General features: G+C 41.5%; 1 protein-coding gene across 1 annotated transcript in view; it reads right to left on the bottom strand.

The window, feature by feature from the left end:
- The window catches only part of ITGA1 (integrin subunit alpha 1), a 229,476-nt gene that overhangs the window by 22,811 nt on the left and 186,876 nt on the right, over positions 1 to 19,789 (bottom strand). The window contains exons 19-22 of the mRNA XM_082258819.1: positions 12,006 to 12,091; positions 8,613 to 8,748; positions 5,063 to 5,146; positions 2,044 to 2,120 (exon numbers count right to left, since the gene is read on the bottom strand). Coding sequence (XP_082114945.1) covers positions 2,044 to 2,120; positions 5,063 to 5,146; positions 8,613 to 8,748; positions 12,006 to 12,091 — 383 coding nt within the window. The remainder of the gene's footprint in view (positions 1 to 2,043; positions 2,121 to 5,062; positions 5,147 to 8,612; positions 8,749 to 12,005; positions 12,092 to 19,789) is intronic.

Here is a 19,789-nt window from a genome sequence, read left to right as displayed (position 1 = left end):
AACACTAATATTGTGTAATGGACATATATTTAACTAAGTGAACAGCTTGCTTTTTTTTTCTCTGCCCAGAAGCTACAAAGGATTGATATAGATAGAAAAAGGCAAACCCAATTTGGATTGAACTGCCCTGTGTATTGACTGATTTGTATTTGAAGCACACAGTACTATATTCAATGTGTGTAATGATATATTATTTAGTGTTCATAATAAGAAACATTAACTTAATGAAATCAATCAGAATTTAAAGCAGCTTTAGAAAAAATTGAGAATTAAAGCTTTATTCCACTTATCAGCTATGGGGTTAGGCAACCGGTTCTTAATTCAGACATTTAAAACATAAAGGCTTTTACTATTTCTTTAAAGCCCAAAAAAGCTTTTAATTTAAATTAGCTAAATACATTACAAGTGCATTAAAGTAAAATGTGTTATGACAGTTGATTTTCTTTAACAAAACAGTAAAAAAAAGCCTGTCCTCAGCAGAGCTCTGGCTCTGACTCAGCAGCAGTTTTATTGGACCTCTACAGAGAGAACACTGCTTCCACAAAGAGAGCAAGGGCTCTTCTCTGCAACCTGCTGCCAATGTAAAAGTTGTGACTGTTTTAGGGCTCATTCACACTTCCCATACACTAAACGCTCAGTTCTCAGTTTGCCCTACAGTGAGCTGCTGTGGGGGAATTATTTATTATTATTATTATTATTATTTATTTTCCATTTTTTTTAAACTTTTCTTTTAACCCCTTGCTGGCAGTCAGCCCCTCCTGGGCAAAGTGACGTATATATACGTCACTCGCCCGCGAGCCAATAGGGGGCGAGCACGCGCCGCCAGAGGCGCGCTCCCGCCCCGCCGGAGGCGCGCTCCCGCCCCCGCTCGTTCCCTGACATGTCTGCGCATGTGACCGGCGGACCTGATGTCCACCGGTCACTCGCAGTCGTCCGCTGCAGAGGGAGAAAGGCAGGCGGCTGATGTAAACAAAGCCGCCTGTCATTCTCCCTGGTGTAACTGCAGAGATCATACGATCCTGCTATGTAGGATCATATGTCTCTGTGGTTACATGAAAAGCTACACCCCTTTACAGTTAGAAGCACGCCCCTAGGGACACATTTAACCCCTGCATCTCCAATAAAGTTACCCCAGTGTCATTTTTACAGTAACAGTGCATATGTATAGCACTGATTACTGTAGTAATGTCACTGGTACCCCCAAAAGTGTCAAAAGTGTCAGTCAAGGGTCCGATCTACCCGCCGCAATGTCGTAGTCCCGCAAAAAAAAAAAAAAAAACGCAGATCGCCGCCATTACTCGTTAAAAAAAAACAATAAAAATGACAAAAATCTTTCTCTTAGTTAGTAAACGCAATAACTTTTGCGCAAACCAATCAAAATATGCTTATTGCGATTTTTTTTTACCAAACATATGTAGCAGAAAACAAATTGGCCTAAAATGTTAAAAAATTTTGATTTTTACATTTTTTTTTGGAGAATTTCATATAAAAAAAATGTGAAAAATATTGTTATTTTTTCAAAATTGTCACTCTTTTTTTGTTTATAGCGCAAAAAGTAAATATCGCATAGGTGATAAAATACCACACCTGTTTGTGTGAAAAAAAGGACGTCAATTTCATTTGGGTACAGCATCGCACGACCGCGCAATTGTCCGTTAAATTCCCGCAGTGCCGAACCGCAAAATACCCCCTGGTCTTTGAGCAGCCAAATCCTCCGGGGCTTAAGTGGTTAAGTGCACAAAGTTACACTATATTTATGTCTCTGCCCTGCAGTGTGGCATGTTGCACTGCAGTGCAGTGACATGTGGTGCGATTCACGATGCACTGTACATTACACCAGTGTTGTGGTGTGAATGAGGCACATAGAAAACAATTGTTTTTAAGTGCCCCTGCAGTAACTGGCATTTATCCAGTCTGGAAAGCTGCCAGTCGCCACACAAAGTATGAATGAGCCCTGGACTTTGTTAACTAATCATGCAACCAATCAATCAATCAATCAATAATTCAGTCAATCAAACTAAATCAGTCAGCATGGTGTTGTACCTTGTTGCAATAATAAATATTGAAACTTTGTCCAGGAGGTGTGACACATTGAACTGGAATGTTACTGTGAAAGTTATCTAAAAAGCAAGCAAACAACTATGAAAAAAACAACATTAGTAACATACAAAACTTGAATAACACACACTTATTATTATAGGAATGACTGGAGCAAGTAGGTAAAGCAAATCAGTGCATAGATGATGCACAATAAAGTAGTTGTATATTCTGAATAAACAGTTCAAAACAAACAAAGGTATTTTAAAACGAGTCACCTCTGTAGCTGAATGCATTGTGGAAAGATTCATCTTCAAAGTTCAAAACAGAGGCATTAAAATGTTAAAGCTCCACTCTAGGCACAATAAACTTGCCAGGCTTCAAGCAAGTGTACATTCCATTGCCTGAAAAGCAACCCCCCTAACCTGCTGGCTTTCTTCTACATCAGTAAAATCTGCTGGTTTACATGTTGGGGGGAGTACAACTCCTGCAATACTTTCATGCAGCGCTTGAAGGTATTGTAGACCTCATGTCTCTGGTCATGTCTCCACTTCCCTCTCCTCTAAGCCATTGACAAAACACACAGCCCCAGACTTCACTATGAGAATGGCCAGAAGGAGATGGAGGTGGATACAGGCAGTTCCCGAGTTACAAACATCCGACTTACATATGACTCATACTTACAAACGGAGGGAGACAACAGGAAGTGAGAGGAAATCTTTCCCTAGGAAGGGAAATTCACTCTTGTAAGAGTTCTCATGGGAAAAAGGTGTCTCCACTGAAGTTTGATTACCAATCTTTGTTTCCATGACAACCCAATCTTTTCACAACCCAATTTGACAGGGACAGAAAGTGAGGTGAAATTTTATGAACAGATAGCAAAACAAACATTACATGGGTGTCAACCCTTCCCTATGCTATCCAAAAATGAACAAATTATATTTTTTGGTGGAGTTACACTTAAAAATGTATATGTCCCAACTTATAAAGAAATTTAACTTAAGAACAAACCTACAAAACCAATGATGTTTGTAACCCGGGGACCGCCTGTACATGACTATAGCACTAGCATTTATGAGACCTGCAATGCTTACATCCACAGCATCCCAGCATGGAAACCAGCAGATATGATACATGTAGAAGAAAACCAGCAGGATAGGGGAGTTGCTTTTTAGAATTGTATACCTGCTTGTAGCCTGCTTTGTTTATTGTGTCCGGAGTAGGGCTTTGAAGCAGAAGTATACACATCAATTTGATAATTTTAAAAAACAGTTAACATTCCCCGCATGCCTGAAATGCTAGCTGTCACATTGGTTGTGCTCTCAACCAAACTGTCAAACCATCCAATAGGGCAATTGTCATAACGGATCACATGTGCAGCATCATGGCAGTTGCAGAGTAATCAGAGGCTAAGATGGCAGCTTGGAATTAAGTTGAATAATGAAGTTTGGAATTATGAAATTAATATTAAACTTTCTAGACCAATGAAAGCAAAAAACAAGAGAAGGGAGCACCAACCTAGTGCAATACCCTAAAATATTTATTGACAAATTGTTAAAACCACATCATGCATTCTACTCACAAGAGTGCTATGTAAAAGCGAAAACCAAAAGAGTTCCTTCAGCTATCCAGAGACCACAGGACCGTGATGCTTAGTAATGACAGGCAAACTTGAAGGTGTCCATAGGGCTAACACGTTTCGTGGGAGAACCCTCTTCCTCACAGCCATCTCTTGCTCTTTTCGCTTTTACATAGCATACTCTTGTGAGTAGAATGCCTGATGTTGTTTTCAACAATTTGTCAATAAATATTTTATAGTATTGCACTAGGTCGGTGCGCCCTTGCTTTTTGCTTTCAGTTTGTGTGGATACCCATCATTCTGGGTGGGCAGCAAGACTTCAGATGCTAAAGGTATAGCCAATGCCTCTTTGGCCTACATGTAACATTTGAGCGCAGGGGACATTTACTTGTTTTTTCTTTCTAGACCAGTGGTTGCAAGGCTGGGGTCACACTAGCTGCAGCCACAGTTCACAATAGAGGTTCTGTGTGCCCCTGTTCACCGTTTCAGGTGCAAATCAGGTCCAAATTTCTGGCTGAATTAGCACCTGAAATGGACCAGAAGACACACAGGACCCTTCTGCAATTTGGACTATGGCTGCCCCCGGGGTTTGTAATCCAGCTCCATTGAGAGCCAGCCACACTCTCCTGTCTAGCAAATTGGATGTGGGGAAAATTTGCATCAATGTGAACCCAACCTAAAGGCTAAAGCCTTCTAGACCAATTGTTGTAAAGGCTGAAGGTTTTTTTTTTTACCTTCATGCAGTCTACGCATGAAGGTAAAAAACCATTAGTGTACAGTTCTCCCCTCAGCACCCCCCAATATTTACCTAAGCCTGATCGCCATCCAGCAATGTGCATGAGAGCTGAAGTTCTCCCAGGTCTCTTACTCCTTGTTAGCTGAGATGCATGTCAATCACAGCCAGTGTGGCCAGTGAGCTTGGTGTGATGGGGACATTCGGCAAGGGGGGGGGGGGGGGGCAGAGCACCAGCTGGGACCTGAGAAGAGGAAGAGGGCTGCTCTGGGCAAAACCATTGCATAGAGCAGGTAAGTATGACATGTTTATTTATTTATTTTGTACATGTTTTCCTTTACAAATGTTTTAAGCTTAAGGTCAATGAACTGGGATATCAGGGATGAATTGAATGCTATCAGAGCAGTGGAAGAAAAAGGAAAGATTAATTGTGTATGAATACATGATAAATTTGACTTTAATTTGATAAGTTTTTCAATTGATGAACAGTTTGTTTTCATGGACACTAATGTGGCATATATTGGTTTTTGTGATATTTTTTAGGTTATTATGTTATAGTGCACTGTATTGATTTATTTTATTTTTTAGGTAGGAATTGTAAAACTATTCACACCTTGTTAATAATTTGTAACTGTGAAGGTGTTTTAGGGACACTTAATCAAAGCTGCATTTAGTGCTAATATATCAAGATAGCGCAAAAGTATAATTTATACCTTGTCATTCTTCTTTAAAAAGGGGTATCCAACCTTACATAAGAAGTCCTCACCAGATTCATCACAGCTTACTCCTGGCTTGTCCTAGGGATTATTAAAACAAAATGTTACTTATTCATATAAATCACATTCATCGCCTAGTAAAACTGTCATAGTAAAAATGTCTGACTTAGATAAAATGACAATTATAGCATGTTCTTTTACACTTAACTAATCATGCAGCCAGTGTCTTACTGGTAGACTAGAAAAATTATTATGTGTGTAGTTTGCTGCTGTCAAACAAATACTTTATACCATGGGATCAACGGGTCCTTGGTTCAAGTCGTGACCAGGACATTATCTGTAGTCGGGTCCTATATAACTGTGTAAATATAACATAAAACTGTAAAATTCAGGCTATCCCTCCATCACTTCATACTTCACTAAGCTAACGCAAACTACAAATAAAGAGAGAAGGGAGTTGACTTAAATCTGTACAAGATACTTTTCACAGGCAAATAGCTTCACGTGTATATATAATGTAAAAAGAGGGGAAATAACTGCGCTAACTACTCAGACCAAGCAGCAACTTAAATTGCGACAAACAACTAGGCAAATGTAAAGATAGGTAAGTTGCGCTAAATCGTGATAAATGACAAAGAATGTCAAAAACACAATATTGTTGATGATGTGACCATAAATAAGTGATATTAATCACAAATAAATCAATATTTATTTGTGATTAATATCACTTATGTATGGTCACATCATCAACAATATTGTGTTTTTGACATTCTTTGTCATTTATCACGATTTAGCGCAACTTACCTATCTTTACATGTGTATATAATGTATATATACAATATCTCACAAAAATGAGCACACCCTCACATTACTTTAAATATTTTATTATGTCTTTTTATGTGACAACCCTGAAGAAATGACACTTTGCTACAATGCAAAGTAGTGAGTGTACAGCTTGTATAACAGTGTAAATTTGCTGTCCCCTCAAAATAACTCAACACACAACCATTAATGTCTAAACCACTGGAAACAAAAGTGAGTACACCCCTAAGTGGAATGTCCAAATTGGGCCCAATTAGCCATTTTCCCTCCCGGGAATCATGTGACTCGTTAGTGTTACAAGGTCTCAGGTGTGTTAAAATCAGTGTTATCGCTCTCACTCTCTCATACTGGTCACTGGAAGCTCTACATGGCACTTCATGCCAAAGAACTCTCTGAGGATCTGAAAAAAAAATTGTTGCTCTACATAAAGATGGCCTTGGCTATAAAAAGATCGCCAAGACCCTGAAACTGAGTTGTAGCACGAAGGCCAAGACCATACAGCGGTTTAACAGTACAGGTTCCACTCAAAACAGGCCTCGCCATGGTCGACCAAAGAAGATGAGTGCAAGTGCTCAGCATCATATCCAGAGGTTGTCTTTGGGAAATAGATCTATGAGTGCTGCCAGCATTGCTGCAGAGGTTGAAGGGGGTGCAGCCTGTCAGTGCTCAGACCATACGCCGCAAACTGCATCAAATTGGTCTGCATGGCTGTCGTCCCAGAAGAAAGCCTCTTCTAAAGATGATGCACAAGAAAGCCCGCAAACAGTTTGCTAAAGACAAGCAGACTAAGGACATGGATTACTGGAACTATATCCTGTGGTCTATTGAGACCAATACAAACTTGGTTCAGTTGGTGTCAAGCATGTGTGGTGGCAACCAGGTGAGGAGTACAAAGACAAGTGTGTCTTGCCTACAGTCAAGCATGGTGGTGGGAGTGTCATGGTCTGGGGCTGCATGAGTGCTGCTGGCACTGGGGAGCTACAGTTCATTGAGGGAACCATGAATGCCAGCATGTACTGTGACATACTGAAGCAGAGCATGATCTCCTCCCTTCGGAGACTGGGACGCAGGGCAGTATTCCAACATGATAACGACCCCAACACACCTCCAAGACGACCACTGCTTTGCTAAAGAAGCTGAGAGTAAAGGTGATGGACTGGCCAAGCATGTCCGCAGACCTAAATCCTATTGAGAATCTGTGGAGCATCCTCAAATGGAAGGTGGAGGAGCGCAAGGTCTCTAACATCCACCAGCTCCGTGATGTCGTCATGGAGGAGTGGAAGAGGACTCCAGTGGCAAACTGTGAAGCTCTGGTGAACTCCATGTCCAAGAGGGTTAAAGCAGTGCTGGAAAATAATGGTGGCCACACAAAATATTGACACTTTGGGCCCAGTTTGGACATTGTCACTTAGATGTGTACTCACTTTTGTTGCCAGTGGTTTAGACATTAATGGCTGTGTGTTGAGTTATTTTGAGGGGACAGCAAATTTACACTATTATACAAGCTGTACACTCACTATATTACATTGTAGCAAAGGTTCATTTCTTCAGTGTTGTCACATTTTTGTGATATATATATATATATATATATATATATATATATATATATATATATATATATATATTTACACAGCATATACAGAGACAACTTGGGGGTAGTTTAACTCAATGATGCATTTCAGTGCATTTCAGTGAGTTTACTCCATGACAGAAGTAACTTTTCAGGGATTTTTCTGCCCACTATTATTTAAAACAGCAGTGAAAAGTTCAAAACAAGGCATCAGTTGCCCACGTAGGGGTTTCCACCATTACAGGGAACAAAACAGTATTTAGCCTCCTGGCTCTCTTTTCAGCTCCACTGTTCAGGTCATGTGCCTTGGTCCTCCTGACCCTCTAACACAAAATACAGTGCTAAGCACAAACGCTCAGTCAACTTGTCGCTTTTACGTCCTTCACTCAGGCTTGGGCCTCTGTCTGTAATGCCTTGGACAGCATGGTACAGATGTGCACCTCTCTTCTCTCTTGCACACACACTGACTCCCAGGAGGGTGAAGCACTGCACTCTAATCCTGGCGCTAATATGAACCCAGCGCACACATGCATCATTAGTGTGCCTGCTGTTTTCTCCAAATCCTGGCCTAGACTGCCATAATACATAATGGCATTGTGTAATAATAACATAATGTAAAGTAATAATACTTTACAACCATTTCTGAATGAAAACTACTCACTCAGTGTTTACTATTGTGAAGATCAGTGATTGGCCACAGCTAATCACATGGTACAGATGGGTTGTGATTGGCCCTGTCTGTACCATGTGATGAATGTGACCAATCGCAGAGCTCATTACAATAGTACACAATGAAAGATGGTAACAAAGCCTTTCATTGTGTACAACTGTCATGTGATCTGCTGTGGTTGGCCGGAGCGCAGCCTGTGGTTCGATTTTGGGATGATGTCATATGTCTTTGGACTTTGAAGGCCATTCCAAAATCTTAAGTTTTTTTTTTGTTTTTTTAAGTAGCTCAAAATGGTTCTTGAGTTATGTTTAGAATTATTGGCTTGTTGCAAACACAATCTCCTTTTCAGCTTTAGCTTCTTGGGTGACTGCTTTACCTTGGTGGAATTTGCTAATATTTATTGAATTATTTATTCATCTCCACCATGTTTGCTGGGTCAGTGGTTGTGTTTATTTATGGTTTGTATGAGGTTTAACTCTACTCACCTCTGTTTTAGCTCTTATAATATTGGGAGTATATTTCATTAGTACCCTGGAATTATAAGCACTATCACCACTATTTTTCAGAGTAATGGTGACATTAAATCTGTCCTTTCCATGCTGTACAATCATCTCATCAAAGCTGTAAAATATTTAAAGAAACAAACACATTAATTCATAAAGCAAACATTATAGTTTACTGTTTTTAAAGTTAAAATTCCATTTTTTTTAAAAACATTAACAATTGTGGTAATGCCCGGATTGTTTTTTTTTTTTTATCTAAAATTTTACTTCAAATTTTATAATTTTTTTTTTTTTTATTTCTCTATACATCTATTACATAGGTAATAAAGGATTGCAGTGATATTTAGAGGGAAGGGCTCTAAAAGAGATGCATAGAAAAGGATCAGATGTTCTGAAGCTGTTTCTCGACTTACAGGTCAAAGCACTGAAAAAGGATTATCTCCCTTCTCTATACCTCTCTAGATCAGGGTTTCTTAACTAGGGTTCCATTACTAGGTTCAAACCCTAGGGTTCCTCCAGAGGTTGCGAGGGGTTCCTTAAGCAATGAACAGTTTCTGACTCTCCGATAAATTCCCACTGACACCATTGATCTTTTAGCTATCTGTGAGGGGGTAATTAATCCAAATGACCACAATTGTAAGGAACATTCTTCCCACTGACCATCACACCAATGTATGATGAGTTGTAGATAAAGTAATTGTTAACAGGGATTGCCTGAGACCGGGAAGTTATTTTAAGACTTCCTCTGTGTAGAAAGGGTTGAGAAAGGCTGCTCCAGATAACGGCTTTGTCAATGGTTTTAATCAGGGACACCATAGCTGAAAGCAAACAACTACTGTGCTTCCTATGTAGTTAATTAATAGTGTTCTGGGGAACCCTTGTCATACATAAAATGTTTGTTTGCAAGTTAAAGTTTATGTGTGTATAATATATAAGTTGAAGCTGAACTCCAGGATTGAAAAAAAAAACACTCTTTCATTGGGCTTTCTCCTGCACTGCATGAGTTAAATGCTTGTGTAGAGGTCTATGAATAAGCTGTAATACCCTATTTCTGGCTCTGGCAGAAGCAGGCAGGGCTTTGGTATTCCCCTCTTCTCTCTTCAATGCTCTGAGTTGTGGCAGGTCTATTAGCCTTACACTATGTGTAATGGCACAAGAAAGTGCCCACCCTCCACCTGAAGAGATGTCTTAGAGAAGAGGTTTGGGGGGGCAGCTACAAATCATATAGGAAGCCTGCCAGAGTAAGGTGGGTATTACACCTCATTCCTCTACCTCTAGACCTTAAAGTGGTTGTATCCCCTGTGTAAAAACAAAGCAAAAAAGCCCCCTGCAGGATAATGGCATAATGTGCTAGTATGCATCGCATACTATCACATGATCAAATACTTACCTTAGAACGAAGGCCCAACCGCTGAGGGAGCTGTCATGTTCCCTTGGTGTCTCTTCTGGGTTCGGCGGCTCCGGTGATGTGAGTGGCCAGAGCCGCAATGACGTCACTCCTGCGCATGCATGCGGGAGTTCACTTTGCAGCAAGTATCCGGCAAGGAGCTCTCAAGGTCCGGCAAGATATGCCGAACCTTCAGCGCGCATGCGCTGCTGGTGTCAGCGGCTGCATGCAGGGTGAATATCTCCTAAACCATGTAGGTTTAGTAGATAATTATTGTACCTAAAGGTAAGCCTTATTATAGGCTTACCTGTAGGCAGGGCTTTTTTTCAGCAGGAACGCGGGGGAACGCGGGGGAACGCAGTTCCGGCACCTCCAGCACTGAATGTATGTAATAGCAAGGGGTCTGTTGGAGGGTATCTTGATGCTGGCTGCTTGGGGATCTATTATAGTGTGAGGGTCTATTGTTGCTGGGGGGGGGGGGTCTTATGTTTTTTGTAGGGATCTCCTGTTGAGGTAGAGGTCTATTGTTGGCTGATATATTGATACTGGTTGCTGGGAGAGCAATTGTTGCTACTGGAGGCGGTCTAATGTTGCTGGGGTGGATCTTTTGTTGCTGGGTGAGGAATTTTGTGGGTGCTCAGAGGCGGGTAGTGGGTGGAGACTAGGGGTGACTCAGAAGGAGGGAGTTCCTGTACCTATTCTCCGAGAAAAAAAAGCCCTGCCTGTAGGTAAGAATTAAAAAGTGGTGTATACTACCGCTTCAAGCAGAATTAAACTTCTTTTATTATTTATTTATTTTTTAAATAAACGTGCCCCCTCCCCCCACAGATTTATTTCATTTATTCCATATGCATCACATGTTAGCACAATATAGAAGACTTGTCTGTCCAGCAATGCCTTCCAGCACTGCGCTGTGAGCGATCTCTTCAGAGTTTGATCTGTTCAGCTCTCTGAATGGCTGTGCCATGATGATGTCATAGGAGTCACATCATCACTGCACATAAGATTGTACGCTGAGATGAACACATGTGCAGCTCACTGTACATTACCGCTGACAGGCAGGTAGAAGCGTTTATGACAGAAGAGACCAGTAGGGTCTCTTCTGTCATAAAAACCCTGCCTGTCAGCATTTTTTATTTTTAGAGTTCTTTTTCGCATTAAAGCGGAACTTCACCCTCTCAGTCAACACTGCCTATTTTTAAACCTTATGCTGCTAGCATTGGTAAATAGATAGGAAGTTCGATCATATTTACTTGTTTTAACAGTTTTTTTTACATTTCTTCAGTTACATTCTGGTTTTCAGGTCTAGGCAAATGATCATCCCAGGAGCCTTCAGGAGGGGAGGAGGGGTTTTCTTAGCTAAGTAAACCTTCCTGTCTGCGTCCTTAGGCTAAGGGCAGATAGATTCCAGAAAGTGAATGCTACATGAATCTTTTGCCCTTACTCAAGATGGCCATGCTGGGGGGGGGGGGGGGGTTCAAAGTGATTTCTCAGCAAAATAAAGCTTAGAGATGGATGGATGTGGGAGTTTGCTTTGAATTTTAAAAATGTATTAAACAGCATTTCTGGTTTGTGGTGCTCAAATGCAGCAAAGTTCTGCTTTAAGGAGCATCTAGCTCTTGAAGTTTGGGGAGGCAGCACTGCAAGAGTATTTTTCTCTTGCTTAGAGTGGGGCTTTAAAATGAAACATTACAAAACATCAGTTTAAAAATATATCAGCTTAAAAATATACATAAAATTGACCTAAATCTATCTATCTATCTATCTATCTATCTATCTATCTATCTATCTATCTATCTATCTATCTATCTATCTATCTATCTATCTATCTATCTATCTATCTATCTATCTATCTATCTATCTATCTATCTATCTATCTATCTATCTATCTATCTATCTATCTATCTATCTATCTATCTATCTACCCATCTATTGTTTCTTCTTAAGAACAATTCAAACACCCCTTAATCATTGTAACAGAATTTTACCTTTTCTCATCCATACTTAATTGAGCATCTAGGACAAGGTCACTGATGCATTTTTTATTAGTACCACAGTCCATGGTAAATGGGATCTGTAAAATGAGCAAACAAAAACTGAAATGTAAGAAATGTCATTACTATTGAATGAAAACAAAAAATGTTCTGCCAAAAATTATATTTTAGCCCGTGGGAAGGGATATGCTTTGTTAGAAAATTATCCCCACTGTAGTTCTTCAAAAAAGTAGAATATGGTACAAGGATCACAGTGCATCTTTCCTTTGCAGAGGGGAGTGTTAGCAGGAGGCAGGGATACAGCAGTGCACTAATCTTCCCAGTAAAAAATCTGTGCCAGGGGTGCGTGTCAGCAAAAGTCTGATCATTGGAGTACAGGCAGGCTGTGCTTCTAAGTGGAATGCAAAGAAACAAACTGATCACGCTGGGATGGATGTAGTTCCATGCCCCAATGTGGTCAGTTTGTAATAGGAAAGAAGAAGGACTGGCAGGATCACCACACATTTTATATAAAGGAAGCAATAAAAAAAGAACAGGTTCCATATTAATAAAAGTACACAGTATCAGAAATATGAAATTTTGTGGTAACATACACTTTAAGTATACACTAGGATGGGATAGTGTTACATTTTTCTAGGCACAATAAAAAAATCAGTATATATCTGCAATACATTCACATTTTCATGTTTTATCCCTTTAAAAGCACCTGTTGATGTGTGCACATAACGTTCTGTTTGGGCTGACACCACAGTTTTGCAACACTGAAATAAAAGCCAGCGTTGGCAGCTCTGCCTACTGGGCTACAGAATTCACCCTCTCCTCTGTTCCATGCTACATGTATATACGTTGATTTATTTCCCAGCAAAAGAATACTGCTAACCTGACTTCCAAGAGCCTGCTCACACAATTTCTGTAGAGAAAAGCTCCTAGAAGATGAAGTTCACCTGTGCCGATAGGAACTAAGCGTACAGCAGCTATCCCTAAGATAATTTTACAATCCTGGTGATCATATCACAGGCTGAATTAAAAGCTGTTTCCCAAAACAGGGACAAGGTAATGAAAAAAACTAATGCTGGGGCATGCTGTAAAGGGGGAGACACTGAGAAGCAGGGATAAGCTCCAGGTTCAGTCTAAATCCACATTCAGAACAAGTTCTGCTTGTTCAGAGGTCGCTGAAAAACCAAACTAAATGTGTAAAAACTGATCAAACACTGTTGTCAGCGCTACTAAGAAGAAAAGTCCTCGGGAGAGCAAAACCATAGGTAGGCCCAAATAGGCTCCTCTTCACCCTTGTCCATGTAATGGGGATAACGCCCCCGGACTCATCCACACTGCACATTAAATCGACCTTGTCCACTTCAGTTTGGGAAAACCAATACTGAAAATAAAAGCAAAGGAAAATGGCATACCAGCCTCATGCAATACCATAAAAACGAGTTAATACATTTTAGTTTATAGTTTATTTTATTAAAGCGTTTTTATGGTATTGCACTAGGCACCTTCTTCCTTTACTTTACTTTAGGTCTGGCATGAATTTTAAGGGGGGCCCCATGCAAAAAACAAGAAAAAAACAAGAAAAAAATTTGGCCTAACCCCCCCCCCCCCGTTGAAACATAACAGGTAACATGCCGCTACTATTGGGGTACCTTGCCATAGAAGGGGGGCTGACAATGGACTTTGTGTATATTTTGATAAGTCACTGACTCTCTGATTAAACTTCTCAGTGTAGCATCCTCTAGTGTGCTACTAGCGTGAGTGCAGGAAAATGTATGACACATGTTTAAAACATGTGAGTCTAAATCTGGGTCAGGGTTTACTGGAGTTTAGGGCTAGATGGCTTATGCAGGCAGCTCTCTGGTGCATCCCCCTGGTTCTGGAAATTTGGAGAACATTCTGGAAGCTGGAGGGCAGAGTCTAGGAGGGTTGTTCTGCATATTTAGGGGAGCTTACCCAATCCCCAGGTGTTGGGCCTGGCAGGGGACTAATTGAGCCCTTAAATATAAATGAGTCATGACAGCAGGGGAGTCGGGTGGATGATGGAGGGTTGAGGGGACTGATAATGGCCCTTGAGGCAAAAACCCCTAGTCTGGGGGGGGGGGTGCTCTGCCCCAGGCCGGGGCTCAGGAGCTGCCCTGGGAGGATCCTGACAAGCAGAAGCTTGGAGGGAGTATGCCCTGAGAGACAGCAGGAGCAAGGAGGACAGTGTGAGTACTACAGTGCGGTGCAGGGACTTACAAGGGAAGAGACTGCCACATATAGCAGTTCTCTATGGAAGAAAGCAGTGTGCTTAAATCTTCTCTAACCTTGCCCTGGGGTAGACTGGTACAGAGAGTCAGTTGAGTAGACTGGGGAAGAAGCAGCCAGGTGGGCTGGTGGAGAAGCAACCAGGTGGGCGGGCATTTCTTGCAATGGTAGAGCTGGGACCAGTGTCTATAAGGGAGTTGGAGGTGCCCCAAGATGCAGTTCACAACACATTGTGCTACTTCCTAAAGGGACAGAGAGTTCCTAGTCCCTAAGGGGCTGATGATTTTTCTAACAGTGATTATTAGCTACTAAAAGAGGAATCAATTGAGAGCTGTGCAGACTGAGGAAGAGAAATCTATCAAAGTCGTGCAGAGAAAATGAGAAGAAGCATTTAGAGTTGTAAATACAGAGGAAGTTGTCCCTGGTTTTGTTGCTATCAAGTTGGGCATCCCATAATTCCTATTCCCCATTCAAGTTATTATCTCCCCCTCCAATAAATCATCAAAAACAAAACTCAAAGACTGTTCTTTGCCTTTAACCACTTCCTTACCGAGTCATGTAAAATGACGTCGGCAAGGTGGTTGTCTAGATCCGGGCCGCCGTCATATGACGTCGGCCCGTTCTAGCTGCTACTGCGCGCCCCCGGCGGCGCGCAGCGGCGCGATCAGGGATGAGGCTCGTCCCTCGGACATAGCCCATCACTGATCAAGGTAAACAGCCAATAGAAATTGGCTGTTTACCACGTGATCGGCTGTGTCAATCACAGCCGATCACATGAGCGGCTCCAGCACGAGCCGCTCGTTCTCTCTGCAATGCGCGCCCCCGGGGGCGCGCAGAGCAGCGATCGGGGACGAGGCTCGTCCCTCGGACAGAGTCGATCCCCGATCTAGGTAAAGAGCCAATGAAATTGGCTCTTTACCACGTGACCGGCTGTGTCCAATCACAGCCGGTCACAAATGTCAACAGAGAACACGGTAACTAGCTGTCACCGTGTTCTCCTCCTCACACACTGATCCTGTGTGAGGAGGAGATTGTGGTAACAGCTAGTTACCAACTACAGTGCACCCCAACCACACTGATTGCCCCCCCCCCCCAATAAAGAGCACCTGTCACTAGCCCATCAAAGTACCCGAGTACCTGTCATCAGGTACTCAGATGACAGGTACTCGGGTACTCTGATGGGCTGGTGACAGGTATTCGGGTACTCTGATGACAGGTACTCGGGTACTCTGATGACGGATACTCTGATGACAGGTACTCGGGTACTCTGACGGGTACTCGGGTACTCTGATGACGGGTACTCGGGTACTCTGATGACGGGTACTCGGGTACTCTGATGACAGGTACTCGGGTACTCTGATGACGGGTACTCGGGTACTCTGATGACAGGTACTCGGGTACTCTGATGACAGGTACTCGAGTACTCTGATGACGGGTACTCGGGTACTCTGATGACGGGTACTCGGGTACTCTGACAGGTACTCGGGTACTCTGATGACAGGTACTCGGGTACTCTGATGACGGGTACTCGGGTACTCTGATGACAGGTACTCGGGTACTCTGATGACGGGTACTCGGGTACTCTGATGACAGGTACTCGGGTACTTTGAGTACCTGTCAACGGAGTACCCGTCATCAGAGTACCTGAGTACCTGTCACCTACCCATCAGAGTACCCGAGTACCTTCCACCTGCTCATCAGAGTACCTGACGCCTGAAGTACCCAAGTACTTGCCGCCTGCTCATCAGTACCCATCACTACTCATCAGTACTCATCAGTACCTATCACGTATCAGTACTGATCATCAGTACCCATCAGTACAGTATCACCTATCACCTATCAGTCAGTGAGTACTACTCATCAGTACCTATCACCTGCCTGTCACCTGCCCATCAGAGTACCCGAGTACCTGTCACCTGCCTATCGGAGTACCCGAGTACCTGCCACCTGCTCATCAGTACCAGAGTACCTGTCACCTGCCCAACAAAGTACCCGAGTACCTGTCACCCTTCATACAGCCACCATGTCCAAGTCCAAAAAGGTTTATATACGTCGTCCGTTTAAACCTAAATACCGGTGTTATGGCAGCAGATAGCTGCCATAACCCTGGTATTTTTTTTAAACGGTGGACGGTTGGCTTTCCGATAAGGGTGGTCCCAGCGGCGGATTCGCCGTGGGATCACCCTTCCGGGATGGCGGAAGAGGCGCCCCCCCCCCTCCCGACGCGTTCCGGTCCTTTTCCCCGCTTACCGGACCCGCCGGCAGCGGGGAAAACGATCCGGTCCCGAATCCTCACAGACAGGATGTCGAGTGAGGGCAAGCTTGCCCTCACTTGACTCTATGGTCTTGGAGGACCGGAGCTACGGAAAATGGTGTTGCCTAGCAACTAGTTTAAAGGGCCTTTTTTTTTTTTTTTTTCATTTTATATTATAATTATTTTTTTTTTTTTTTATCTTTTAGTGTACTTGTGAGATCTGAGGACTTTTTGACCCCAGATCTCACAAAAAAGAGGTCCTGTCGTGCCTATTTCTATTACGAGGAATATTTACATTTCTTTTAATAGAAATAAAAATGATCAATTTTTTTTTTTTTTTAAACGGTGTAAAAATAAAAAATAATAAATAAAATAAATAGTAAAAAAAAAAAAAAAAAAAAATTAAAGCGCCCTGTCCCTGTTAGCTCGCGCGCAGAAGCGAATGCATACAGAAACCCCGCCCACATATGTAAACGGTGTTCAAACCACACATGTGAGGTATCGCCGCGATCGTTAGAGCAAGGGGAATAATTTGAGCCCTAGACCTCCTCTGTAACTCAAAGATGGCAACCTGTAGAAATTTTTAAATTGTCGCCTATGGGGATTTTTAAGTACCAAAGTTTGTCACCATTCCGTGAGCGTGCGCAATTTTGAAACATGACATGTTGGGTATCTATTTACTCGGAGTAACATTATCTTTCACATTATGGAAAAAAATTGGGCTAACTTTACTGGTTTCTTATTTTTTAATTAAAAAAAGTGAATTTTTTCCAAAAAAACTGCGTTTGGAAGACCGCTACGCAAATACGGTGTGATAAAAAATAGTGCAATAATCTCCATTTTATTCTCTAGGGTCTCTGCTAAAAAAAATATATATAATGTTTGGGGGTTCTAAGCAGTTTTCTAGCAAAACAACTGATTTTAGCTTGTAAACACCAAATGTCAAAAATAGGCCTAGGCAAGTGGCTAGGATGCATGATGATGCTCCTTGGATGTTCGGCCCCTCTATATGGCTAGGCTGTGAAAAAGTCTCACACATGTGGTATTGCCATACTCAGGAGGAGTGGCAGAATGTATTTTGGGGTGTCATTTTTGCTGTGTACATGCTATGTGTTAGGAATATCCTATAAATTGACAACTTTGTGTAAAAAAAAAAAGTTTTCATTTTTTTCCCACATTTTCCAAAAACCTGTGGAAAAAAATGATATGTTCAAACGACCCATAATGCCTCATAGAATATACGTTGGAGTGTTTGCTTTCCAAAATGGGGTCATTTTGTGGACTTTTCCATTGTATTGGTGCTCTAGGGCCTTGAAAAGTGTGATAGGTAGTAAGAAAGTTTTATGTGTATTTATGCTCCTAGAACGCCTGAATGTGCTTCTTGGACGTGGAGTCTCTTTTTGTGGCCAGGCTGTGTAAAAGTCTCACACATGTGGTATCGCCATACTCGGAAGGAGTAGCAGAATGTATTTTTGGGTGTAATTTTTGCTGTGTACATGCTATGTGTTAGAAATAGCTTATAAATTGACAACTTTGTGGGAAAAAAAAGAAAAAAAAATTTTTTCTTCATTTTCCCAAGAATTGTGGGAAAAAATTACAACTTCAAAAAACTCACCATGCCTCTTACTAAATACCTTGGACTGTCTACTTTACAAAAAGGGGTCATTTGGTCGGTATTTGTACTGTCCTGACATTTCAGGGCCTCAAGAAAGGAGATAGGCAGTCAGTACATCTGGTGTGATCAATTTTCAGTAATTGGTACCATAGCTTCTAGACTCAATAACTTTCACACAGACTAAATAATATACACTAATTTGGGTTAATTTTACCAGAGACATGTAGCAGTATACATTTTGGCCCAAATGTATGAAGAAAAATTTATTTTTTGCAAAATTTCATAATTGAAACTAAAAAAAGTGTTTTTTTTTCAAAATTTTTGCTCTTTTTTTGCATATATCACGAAAAAAAAAAACCCCAGTTGTGATCAAATACCACCAAAAGAAAGCTCTATTTGTGTGAAAAAAATGATAAAAATTTTGTTTGGTTATAGTGTAGCATGACTAAGCAATTGTCATTCAAAGTGTGAGAGTGCTGAAAGCTGAAAATTGGTCTGGGCAGGAAGGGTGTCTAACTGCTCTGTATGGAAGCGGTTAAAGAAAGTGTGGAAGTTACTTGTGACCTGGCTGTGCAGCAGTGGGGAACCCTGTCATTTGCAACCCCTACGGGGTAGTGCTACATATGCATTTGGTGTCCTTATACATAAAGAAGCCTCATAGGCAAACAATGCATACATTTCACAACTTATGGTATTCATTAGCAGATTGTCCACACCCATTTTTCTTTCTTATATAAATTGAATTCATACAGGTTATGGTGAGGTTGCCCAAGAAAAAAACAAAAAGCCCTCCACTAAAACAGTGTGAAATATACTAACTAGAACCTTAAAGCAGTATTAAACCCAAAACTGAATATATTGCAGATTCTTAATCATTACATGTGGTGGCTGTGTTCGTTTTTATCCCCTTTATTTTCTGCTGGTGATTTGACCAGTAACACACGTCCTCTCTTAGGGTGGTTCCTCTATCTATGGAGGAGCAATGGAGACACCCTAAAAAAGCAGCATTGTCTGGAGATAGTAAACAGGTACGGAAACTTTGGGATGCAGGTTTTAACTATAAGAATACAAGTTGACCATTGTACAGTAAGTACCCCTGCCAGTGGTAAATGGTTTATCTAGCTGTCACTTTTTCAAACAGCTTGTCACAAAGCTACATGGCGAACTCACAAAAACAAAGACTGCTTTTGTTGATGCTAGTAATAGATTGTATCATAGATGCATGTGATTTTGCCTTCATTACCGCTATAATAAACCAGATGGCATCTACATCTTTCAATTCCATCACAAATTCCAAAAAAATAGGATGTTTGCTTCTCATTTTTAAAATAATGGGTGGAGGCGCGTATTTCATCCCTTTATTTCCAGCCGAGACGTGGATGCAGTCAAGTATTATCAAGCTATTTCTTGCAAATTACATACAGGCATTTTGGGCTTCGCAGATGGCCCAGAGGCATAAAAGAATAATTTGCATGGCTCTGCTTACTATTCTATCAAACTCTTCATTTTTTGATTTGTAATGGAAGGGATACTTATAATGTTATGATGTTATAAGGAAATGAGAAACAACTCTTAGCATACCCCCCTGACCAGCAGTAATATAGCCTTTGCAGAGTGGGACCATCTGGAGAACAGAAGACAGGCTGGGGTAAATCTCAGGGGCCC

Source organism: Pelophylax lessonae, assembly GCF_965119305.1.
Source record: "Pelophylax lessonae genome assembly, chromosome: 1".
NCBI classification, from domain to species: domain Eukaryota; kingdom Metazoa; phylum Chordata; class Amphibia; order Anura; family Ranidae; genus Pelophylax; species Pelophylax lessonae.
Note: the sequence above shows the minus strand (reverse complement) of the source record. Positions and strands in the feature narration are given on the sequence as shown.